This window comes from Lycium ferocissimum, unplaced genomic scaffold (assembly GCF_029784015.1).
Source record: "Lycium ferocissimum isolate CSIRO_LF1 unplaced genomic scaffold, AGI_CSIRO_Lferr_CH_V1 ctg6434, whole genome shotgun sequence".
In the NCBI taxonomy this organism is placed as follows: domain Eukaryota; kingdom Viridiplantae; phylum Streptophyta; class Magnoliopsida; order Solanales; family Solanaceae; genus Lycium; species Lycium ferocissimum.
In genome coordinates, this window is record NW_026726360.1 from 1 (window position 1) to 11711 (window position 11711).

The 11711-nt window shown below is 33.0% G+C and overlaps 1 protein-coding gene across 2 annotated transcripts; it reads right to left on the reverse strand.

Moving 5' to 3' along the window:
* Positions 1–5794: 5794 nt before the first annotated feature.
* LOC132045318 (transcription factor bHLH35) lies at positions 5795–11430 on the reverse strand. 2 transcript variants are annotated; one of them, XM_059435874.1, is made up of 5 exons: positions 11257–11430; positions 10578–10734; positions 10130–10393; positions 9341–9511; positions 5795–6083 (listed from the first exon to the last, which is right to left on the reverse strand). In XM_059435874.1, the coding sequence occupies exons 1-5, from the start codon at positions 11328–11330 to the stop codon at positions 5994–5996; spliced, it is 756 nt and encodes a 251-aa protein (XP_059291857.1). In that variant the 5' UTR covers positions 11331–11430; the 3' UTR covers positions 5795–5993. The 2 variants fall into 2 exon arrangements, with proteins under 2 accessions (XP_059291857.1, XP_059291856.1); XM_059435873.1 differs by having other exon boundaries at positions 10578–10737.
* Between the last annotated feature and the right edge of the window lie 281 nt (positions 11431–11711).

Sequence of the window (11711 nt, forward strand, 5' to 3'; positions counted from 1 at the left end):
TAAAAGAATAGATATTTGGCCAAAGAACCATGCCTTATGAAAGAAGGGTTAGCCTTACATACCTCTTCGTTCAACAATTCTATCACTTGCACGTTCTCCTTCAATGCTCATGTTTCTACCTTCATTAGATTTATACCATCATTAGAAAATCGATAGCTTAGCATACATGACTAAAGCTAGAGAAATTGGGCAGCGTCTCCTTTATTTATACGACTTCCTCCATATCATATATCAACTCCCAAACATTAATAATAACATTCACAACATCATAACAATATCCTTTATTCACCTACATTATCCTTACTTCTCAATTCAATTCCAATCATCCATATTCATGGTCATAACACACGATTACGTTCATTCATATACAATGTCTATCCCATATTCTCAATATCATTTATAACATGATTATAATCATAACACATCAAGAATCATGACTTAATCCAACTATTACTCAAAAGTGACACTATTCCCACATTCATGACCCATTTTCTATTTCCTTCTATAATCCAGGTGTTTCAACTTTTCAATACCTTAAACAACATGGAAATACCATAAAACTTACCTTAAATGGTGTAGGAATGAACCTTGAGTGGAAATACTTCACTTGAACCAAAACCCTAGTTTACCTCCAATGGAATCTTTTGTAGTCTTCTAACCCTTGGAAGCTTTCTAACACATAAACACTTGATTCTAGCCTTTTGATCTTTGTGTTCTCTTGGACTTGAGTGGAATGTGCTTAGAGAAGGTTTTTGAGCTCTCAATACTTGTAAAAGATGAAAAATGAAGTAAAAGAACCCAAGGCATCTATTTATACAAAAACTAAAAATCAGCCCGTCGGGTACTATACGAACACTTATACGGTCCGTACAATATTGTACGGCCCGTATAAGTGGCCGTGGTTCACCAACCAGAAATTCATCTCCCTGCTGGGATTTATACGGACCCCTTATACGGACCGTATAAAGTTATACGGACCGTATAAGTGGTCGTACAACTCCATTTCCCTGAAATGGATTCCGTCGTTTTGTTCGATCTCCAATCCTTATGGAACCTTCTTAACAATTGTTTAACACTTCATTAACTATCTAAGAGACATTATAACTCTTCTCCAAGGCATCAATAAATCATCATTAACTTGGTACTCGTAAATCCTTTCCGATACACATCGTATACCTTGCCTTCTCTTGGCGAACTTTCTCCTCTTACCTCGAATATCTTTGAAATCTTAATTAGGGTCATCAAATGTCATTCCTTACTTATTTTAATACCGTATACTTCGTGCTCTCCGTTAGTCTATTCACTGTGCATTAATGAAAAAAATTTCGAGGTGTAACAACATACCTCCTGAACGGTAACTCGACTCTCAACATACGAAACTACGGGGTGTAACATTTATCTTGTTAAGTGAGGTGGAAGCGTATACTGTCGAGGGTAGTCATATCTTGAGTAGTAGGTGCGAACTTGTTCTATAATTGGTCTTAGTATGGTTATTTCTATTTCATGACTTAGGTAGTATTCATGTGAATCTTGACTCGTATCGTGCGGTTAGTGGATTGTGGAGTAGAAGTTCATATATAGGCTTGAATGTTGTATTGTATCATTGTGGTAGAACCCCTTCCCCGTACTGATTCTATGGATTGACTTAGTTACTGCCTACCACTACTTACATGTTGTTTGCTATTGTTATTATCATCTTCTAATCATTGTCGGCCTATGACACTTACCAATACGAGTGTTGTACTAATACTACTCTTGCTACACCCTATTCGGGGTGTAGAGTTGTTACAGGTTGAGTTCATGGATTAGTAGCTTCCGAGGATTCTCTGATGTCTATCTTGAAGATTCTGTTAATTCTATTCCAACTCAGAGGTTGAGCTCCATCGTATTTTATTTATTCCAGTTATACCTTAGAAGCTCCTGTACTAGTCTAGACTCAGTTTTGGGAAATGGTTTGTATAAGTATTCTTGTATCATTTCGATTTATTGGTAATGGAAATGGGTTCATTTTGAGCTTGCTATTCTTTATTATAATTAGTGATGTTTTATGAAAAAGGGTTCTTCTACTAGGTAGGATTGGGTAGGTGCCCGCGCGATCTCCGATTTGGGTCATGACACATTTATCCGTATAAAAATGAATGTGAGTCTTCTAGAGAAAGATCTAAACAATCACGGGAAGAACCAAAGGAAAATACACCAAGTAAAGAGGATCCAAGACGTAGCAAACATCAAAGGACATCTACTTCCTTTGGACCGAATTTTGTGACATTTTTGCTTGAATATGAGCCTCAAACATTTAAAGAAGCCATATCTTCCTTAGATTCACCATTTTGAAAAGAGGCAATCAATAGTGAGATTGAATCAATCTTGAACAACCATACATAGGAATTAGTTGATCTTCCTCCTAGAAATAAACCCTTAGGTTCGAAATGGATGTTTAAAAGAAAGATGAAAGTTGATGGCTTTATTGACAAATATAAGACAAGATTTGTTGTTAAAGGTTATAGACAAAAAGAGGCCTTGATTATTTTAACACATACTCATTGGTAACAAGGATAACATCCATTCGGATGATAGTAGCACTGGCGGCCGTGTATGGTCTTGAAATCCATCAAATGGATGTCAAGACAGCTTTCTTAAATGGAGAGTTGGAGGAAGAAATGTACATAGAACAACCTACGGGTTTCGTGGTTCCTGTTAAGGAAAGGAAAGTGTGGAAACTTGTTAAGTCGCTTTATGGACTAAAACAAGCACCCAAACAAGGGCATGCAAAATTTGAACAAACAATGTTGGCAAATGAATTTAAGATCAATGAGTGTGACAAATGTGTTTACATTAAAAATACTCCAAATCATGAGGTCATTATTTGTTTATATGTTGATGATATGTTGATAATGAGTAGAGAAATTGCCGACACAAATGCTACTAAACGTATGCTTGCTAGCAAATTTGACATGAAAGACTTAGGTGTTGCTGATTTGATCTTACATTATCACAGTCTCATTATATTGAAAGGCTACTTGGCAAGTTCAACTATTTGAATTTCAATGTTGCAAAGACTTCAATTGATGTAAGTTTTGCACTTCAAAAGAATGAAGGTGAAAGTGATTCATAATTAGACTATGCACGAGTACTGTGAAGCTTAATATATATCATGAATTGTACATGACCAGATATAGCATTTGCTATTAGTAAGTTGAATCAGTTCATAAGTAATCCCAATCAAACTCATTGGATGGCAATGAAACGAGTTTTAGGGTATTTAAAACACACCTAAAACTATGCTTTGCACTATAATAAATATCCTGCAGTAATTGAGGGATATAGTGATGCCAATTGGATCACCGGATCATCTAAAGTTAAATCCTCAAGTAGATATGTTTTCACCATTGGTGGAGGAGCAGTGTCTTGGAAATCATCCAAACAGACATGCGTTGCCTAATCTGCAATGGAACCTAAATTTATAGCTTTAGACAAGGCCGGTGAAGAAGCTGAATGGCTTCAGAATTTTTGGAAGATATTCCAATTTGACCCAAACCCTTGGCACCTATATGTATACATTGTGATAGCCAAGCGACAACAGGTAGGGCAGGGAGCGTTATGTATAACAGAAAATCTCGTCACATACGACGAAGACACAATACCATTAGGCAACTACTCTCTAGTGGTTTTATCACTATTGACTACGTAAAGTCCAGAGATAACGTGTCGAATCCACTTACAAAAGGCCTAACTAGAGAGAGGTTGAAAGATCATCGAGAGAAATGGGGCAAAGGCTATCTAGAAGACTGGAGATCCCAAGAACTAGGTTGAAAGAGATCAAACAAAGTTATGAATGATGGTTCAACATTATCAAATAACTCAACCCATTCTCATGATGAAGACAATGTTCAGAAACAGGGATAAAACGTTAAGGTTTTCTAATTAGTTAATAAAGAATTAAAGTTTTTTAATGGTTTCTAAGTTTGGCAAGATATGACCAAATAGTGTATCTATAGGGTTACACGTTTAGAAATCGCCTATGTGAGTATGAAATGTAAGCCGCTTCAAGGAGAATGATAGTGAAAGCCCATTCCCTATGCACTCATGAGACCAGGCGGTGTTCATGGCTGAAACGAACACAACCGTGAGAACCATAGACGACTAAGGGTTAATTGTGTGACTTATATTGTCTTGGTGTACAATAAAGATCGACGGTTCAAAGATATCATATCTACCAATTGACCGAGTACCTCCGATATAAGTTCACTACGGAAAGTTCAAAGGGAAACCTACTTATCCAGATGCAATTAATATTTATATATAAATCACACATTTATCTGTACATTCCTTTATCGTATAGCCATTCCCCATTCATGTAAGGGTTGTTGGGTTTAAGTGTTAGATGAATGGGAAATAGAGGGAAGAAATATGGAGGGAAAGTCAAAATTTTGAATTGTTCCTTTTTTGCTTTTGGGATGAAACATTTCTCCCACATTGGTTTTGGAAAGGAAAGTTCTTGTGCTTATATGTAGAAGCACATCTTCTAGCTCATAAAGAGTTAAGAAGAGGACCTCCCCTCGTGCCGTCATCGTCGATCGGCTCGGCTTCGGCTTTGGATTTAGATTTGGATTTGGTCAAATGATCTAATTGATTGATAATCTTTTTGGACCAAATTTAATAAATTTTAATTTTTTAATTATTAATTAATTATCCAAATCATGTCCCTGGATTTTCAGATTAATTAGAATCCAGATTATGACTCGGATCTGTTTCTAACCCATTTTTTCCCCGATCAATTTAAATGTTCCCGTCATCCGTTAGAACACAACTTTTCTGAAAGGGTGCAAACCTTTCTGAACCAATGCTTTCATGACTATATATAACCTGTTGATCTTCAGATATTCCTTATGAATTTTCTGATCTTCTCCTCTCTTCTTTTTCTTGCATATTAAATTTATGTGTGATTTACAGCCTTTGAGTGAGTTCACTGTCACCGGAGTTTGCAGTACCGCTACAACAGTGAATAAATCGTTCTATCTTGGGAGGATATATTCCATAACCTTGGGTACGTTGAGGGGAATAATTTCCTTAAGGACGCACTGTGTATTCAGTTGGCTCGATTTAATTCTTATACCTTTTCAAATAATGTTCTTCTAAAAATTTCAGTTTCTGGTTTAAGCATATTTTCGGATACAGGTTTATAACAACTTTTCCTAAAAATGATATTTGCTCCCTCTTCTCTGTGAGATTGCTATGGAATTATACACAAATAGTTTTAGTCGATATGACTATGGAACTTGGTTGTTGAAAATAGGAAACTGGAGAAGAAAAAGTATTTTGCATAAGGTTGAGAAGGGAAAAAAGTTACTATCCAATGTAACGTTGAATTGGTCTACATGAAGGTGTTTGACTTGACATGAAATTTAAGAGATAAAGAAAGACTTTTGAACTTGTGGGTCTAAAACAAATCATAAAAATTTGTGTGGCTAGAAATCACTTTATTAAAGATAAAAAGGTAACTTTAAAGTTGATTTTTTTACTGAATACAAAAAACTGTCATTCTTTTTGGGGTTGACTAAAAAGAAAAGAATGTCATATAATTGGGACCGAGGGAGATAATAATTATATTCAAACAATAATTTTCTAGCGATGCATGCTGGTCTAGCCCGTACTACTTCGTGGACCAAAATTTACCGCGACAGGGTATACTCTTAATTCTTCAGTTCTAAACACTAATGTAGTCTCCTCTCTATCTTGATCGCACCTTGAGGAATGCATCGTATGTTGGAAACATATATAAATTTAGACGAGATTTGGAAAGAACGTTTAAGGTAAACTTGATATCTTGTGAAAACACCAACTACAAACTACATAGCCAGACAAAAAGTAGCCAAACTGTAAGAACAAGAAGGACGAGGTAGAAATGACGTGGGGAAAAAACAAAGAACTCCTCGAAATACATTCTCATTATAAAGAAGGAGAAACAGAGTTGAATCCAAGCCATTGTTGTTCTAAGAGCTCATAGGGCTATCTGGATCATTTAGAGTAGCTATTGCAGTTTCAATCCTCAACTTCAAAAGATCCCTCTCTTCCTCATCAGCCTGGAAAAGATAAATCAAAGTGACTCTATATATTAGCTACTAATTTAAATTATTGAACTATTCACATTGGAGAAGCATAGTAAGAAATCATCATTTTATAAGTACACTTCAGAATCCATCATACAAAATATTGACTAGTTACATAATTGTCAAAGAGCTTAATCTTGTCAGAATACCTTATGTTAGTTCATACAGGGATTAGAGTAATCCTAGGTTTTATTGGAAGGTCTATGGCATGTAAATCAAGGCAAAAGACTAAGAAACAAGTCTCAAAATGATGAATACCGTGTCACATTAAGCGGAAAAGGTTCTCAGGGGTCCTTTGGTATATGGAATACGATGGATATTTCAGGATTAAATTTGGAAATTAAATTTATTCCAGATGAGATAAATTAGTCCAAGAATTATCATTCTAAGACTATAATTCTGAAATAATTTAATCCCCGCCAAACGACTTCTTAAGGTTTTCAAGTGTTTGCACCAATTAACACGAGGGGACAAGCGAAAAAATGAATTAATTAGAAGTCAGCTTTACACATATTATACCACGTGCTCGATTGTTTATACCTAGCTCTGGAACGATAAATGCAAATAGACAATCTTGGTTATGTTTGATTATACAGTCCTTTTTTGTCAACATGTTTGATTTTGCACGCTCATTAAAAAAGCTAGTAATTAAAAAGATAACTTGACTAAATTATCTTTATTTATTTTTTAAAATTGATTTTTCTTTCAACATATTAATCTCCCCCCATATTTATTAGAGTAAGAGTAAAGCTTTAAAAACAAAAATTAAGCTTTAAAAAAAAATTAACTATATTTTGATCTTTTCTAAAATGACAAATATGTTGAACAACTTATTTTTAATAAAGTTATGACAACTAGAAATGATTGGAGGGAGTACTTAATAATTACTGCATCGAATCGAGGTTGAATGATTGTTTTGGAAATTAGAGACATAATCTTACTAATAAATTGTTTTGGCAAGAGACACATACGGACAAGAACATCATTTAAAAGAAAACATTTTTTTTTTTTTGAGACGCCACTTTCGTTAAGAATAAATTTATCCTTTTCTTGGTTCTGTTTTACAATTTCTTTTGTTCCAAAATATTTGTATCTTCTGTTTCGGTTAAAACCATTTTCAAATGAAGAGCAATCAACTTTCCCTTCATAAATTGAACAATAGTGGAATTCAAATAGAAATTTATGGCTTCTCAAATGACAAAGAAAACAAAATAAAGGGGTACTCTCTAAGTGATATTGAAAGTGGTCTAAAAATACGTCATCAGATTTTGATTAAATAAAAATACAAATACTTGTTTAAAGTACAAGAAAGTTATTATATTACTAGCATTTGGTATATCTTATTAAGTAATTTTTATTCATTTTTTATTTATAGTGTAATAGATACATGCTTCAAAAATGCTTATTTTCTTTTTTAATCAAAAGCGTGAATAAAGTTTTTTAACAAAAAATGTTCGTCTTCTCTATAAATTTCATACAACTAAATATGCAAAATATTTTTTTATATAAATTAAATTTGTCTTTTAATAATTATTTAAATATATTTAGCTATGAATATACCTCATAAGGAGTGAAAGGTAGCATTTTCACGGTATAAGCGGTATAAATGTTTTAATTAAAAGATAGAAAGTGTACAGAAAACTGGGTCATATTATAAAAAATAAAAAAAAGGTAAAAAAGACAACCTATCTCGAAAGTCGGGTTTGTAATTGTTAGTTTTTAAGGGGCAAAAGAACATCCACCAATTGTGGAACAGCAAAAAGAATTCAAAATTCTATAGAAAAAAAAAATATAAAAGGAAATTGTTTGACATTAAGTACAAGGCCATCATATCTTTTAATCTCCTTGAACATTTTCAAGTTTCAACAGACTACAGTAAAGAAATTTCCAGAAGACAGTCTGGATTTTACTGCTAATCATTCACAATAAAATAATGCCACCTTACCCTATATAATAAATTATAATAATGTACTGAACTACGCACATAATCGAACTTTATTTTTTCCAAGTGGACCATAAAATATGGAGTATTTTCTTAGCAGGGCCCTAAATTATTACATGGCCCCACATCCTTGACAAAAAATATTGGACAATGTATTAGTTTGTCAAAATATTGGACCATGGATTATTTTGGTCCTATCCATCAATAGAATACATATTATAAGTTTTCTTGGAAAACTGATCCACATATTGTCTTGACCGTACAATTAAATAATTTATCAAATTCATTAAAAGAAAGTAAAATAATTTAAATATTTAAGTGCTTACGTTTGTTAATATTAATACCTTTTATAAAGGGATATATTTCTTGATTTTATATTGTGTATGATCTGTAGCCTGTCATGATTTCAGGAGCTAGAGATCTATGCTACAATTGGTTCACTTGAACCGTAAGAGCGTGATATCCACGCTCAACATGATATTTTGCATTTGTACAAACATGTTTATTGTGTTTTTTCCTTTTCCAGTTTTTCGAAAAAAAAAAGTCTTTGCAATTACGAAAGCCTCCTCAAGAGTAACTCTCGTTTGCTACGAGTGATAAGAGATAATTAATCCTAAAATAAAATTTAAGATAAATTTATCCCATATTTAATTTGAATAAAATCGCGATATAACTAATCTCAGGATTAGTTATTTCTATTCCTTTGGAAGGGTGGGATAACCATCCCAGAATAATTAATCCCGGTAAAATTTGTTCCTTAGTAATAAGTTTTATTCTTAAGGAGTTTAATCAATATACTGTAAAATATTGTTACACTATCACATCATCTAAATATTAATTCTATAATTGTATATATCAAATATCAATAAATAACTAGCAAACAATGCAAGTGGCATAAAACATTCAGTTAACTTATTAATATATATAAATTAAATAATAAGCTTACGCAATGTAAAACGCATATGTATTTTATTTATTTTATTATCCTTGCTTTACTTTATGTGTTTTTCTTTCAACCTTTTAGCATGTTGCTTAAAAAAACTTGGGACCTTAGTCTGATTGAGCCTTAATTTATTTGATATGGATGCACATGTTAAGTGTTAGATGCTTGAAGAAACTAACATAACCAGTGTAAAGCGTTACTAGGGAACAACTCATATAGAAAATTAGACAAAGGGAAACATTAGATAAGATGTTTTCCACTTACAAGAAAAACCAATGAAAAGAAAAAAGAAACAAAAAGAGAATAAAAACAAGAGTAAAGAGGTCACAAGATAGATTCTCTTACCTCAATGAAAGCTGTCTTGAGAAGCCTTCCAGAGAAAGCAGTGATATTTGCACTAATTATTTTGATATTCAAAGATTCAAAGACCTCACAAACTTTAACCATTGTGTCTGTTCTTTTGCTGCAAGTGAGGCTCACCACCACTGTCTTCTCTCCCATTGAATTTACCCTCAACTGCAATCCCACCCATAAAACATTAAATTAAAATTAAAAATAAAACAAGAAGATAATTAGTAACTTTTCTTTTTGGGATATCATTAGAGATAATGCTAAAAAAATTCACACCTCAACTATCACCTATTTTTTTTCTATCTAAACTATTATCATCTATGTATTAAAACATACTTAGGTGATAGTTAGGTAGGAAAGAGGAATAACTAATAGTTGAACTAATCGACTACAAAGTGTGTTTTAATAGATAGATGGCGAGGAAGCAATTAATAGTTGAGATGTAAAACTAGGGAAAAATAATAATTGATTACTCCTTTGAACTAATTTATGTTATACAGTTCGTATTTCGAGAGTCAAACTTTATTATTTTGATCGTAAATTCGGACATACAATTTTTAAATTTTTTGAAAAATAAATTATATACTTAAAAACTACATAAAAAATATTATAAGTCACAATATTATTTTCTTGTGACTAACGAAATACGAATTGTATCACATTAATTGAGACAAAAAAAGAAAGTACCTTTTGCTACCATTAACTCATATCATTATAATGAAAGTGAGAAAAGTGTGTTTTCTCAAGATCTGTTTAATATTCTATTCTTGGAGTAATTATTACCTCAAGAACATCAACAGGGGAAGAGGATGGTGGTGATCTTGTATTTGATCCAGAAGAATCATATCCATACTGTTGTTCAAGTCTTCTTGATCTTTTAGGCTTTGAATCAAAACTCCCATCTTGATTATCAATTTCAAGACTGCTATTATTCTTCCTTGACCTTCCAGATTCAAGCTCTGATATCTCTGCTTGAATTCTCCTCTCTTGCTCGTGCAATTCTTGAATATACTCAATTGCATCTTTTATTATTGACGCTTTATCCATCTGAAAAAATAAACACCCAATTAATTAACAACTAAAAAGGAAAATAAAACATGAATAGTACATTGTCAGCAAATTAACAGGTTGAGGTGGGGGTAATAATAGTAGTATTAATGTACTTATTATTTCCAAAGAGCAATAATGAAATCACGAATAGCAAATTTCACTATTTGAGGTTCAAGATTACCTTGCTTATTTTTGGGACCACAGCTCTTAGTGCAAATAATCTATCATTGAGTTTCTTCCTCCTATTCCTTTCTGACACAATGTTTTTGGAGGCCATCGATGACTGTGCCCCATCCGGTGAGCTTGAGTCATAGTATGCCGATATCTCATCGAAGTAGCTGCTGCATTAGTTTAATCGGTGGTGGAGTCAAAATATTTACTAAAGGATTCAATAATATAAAAAAGTAAACACACGATAAAATTAAAGAAATTCTAACATCTACCATATGTAGATAATAAATAATTTGAACTTTGTATATCTAATGTAAATTTTCGCCCAATGAGGGGTTTAGATGAACCCTCACCCCTTGCTGGCTCAGCCCTGAATTAAACCAATCACTTGAGCAAAATTAATTCTAATATCTTGGTTCTAGAGAAAGGACCTTGGATCAATCATAAAGTTGACTCCGTATAGCTCATGGGTTCGAAACGGTAGAAATAGTCATTAATGCTACCCTACTAATATAGAATGTTATGTGCACTGGTTTTTTTTTTTTTTTTTTTTTTTTTTTTTTTTTTAATCTTGGTGCTCCAAGAAGAACACAAGAATAAATAGAAAAAGAATAGGAACAATTCGAGCATCTAACTAGGAAAAAATTATAAATGAAAATTTAATAGACCATATATAAATGAAAGTTTACCTATCGAGTTCTTCAGATTGTAAGAACATGTTTGTTTCCCAATAATTCTTATACTCATCACCGATGTTCTCCATCTTCTTGGGTAGAGTGAGGATGAAGTAGAAGGAGACAAGTTATGCTTTAAATCTTATGTGGGTAAAGAGGGTGTAAGCTTTTAAAAAAATGGACATAGCTGAGAAGAAGGAAGAGTACCATATATAGATGAGAAAAAAGAGCACGTGTGCTTTCTGTTTAATTTTGTTTTCAAAGTTCTTATTTTTTGATTTTAGTTTTATTTTTGATCCTTCATGGAAAGCTCTTATTTATCCCTGCCGTCCACATAGTGAGAGAGAGGTGGTAGGCCTCGTGGTGGGGCATTGTAGAGACAGTGACTGTCTTATTAGTATGGGTGGCGCGTAATTAACAGTTTCCTTTTGACCTACCAAGTTGCAGACTGAATGGTATGTGTCTGATTG

Excerpts from the sequence above, each read along its gene's own strand:
- LOC132045318 (XM_059435873.1), bottom strand. The coding sequence starts at position 11,330 with ATGGAGAACATCGGTGATGAGTATAAGAATTATTGGGAAACAAACATG. Across the intron at positions 10,738-11,256 it reads CAATCTGAAGAACTCGATAG|CAGCTACTTCGATGAGATAT; the intron begins GTAAACTTTCAT and ends AAACTAATGCAG. Across the intron at positions 10,394-10,577 it reads TGGTCCCAAAAATAAGCAAG|ATGGATAAAGCGTCAATAAT; the intron begins GTAATCTTGAAC and ends TTATTTTTTCAG.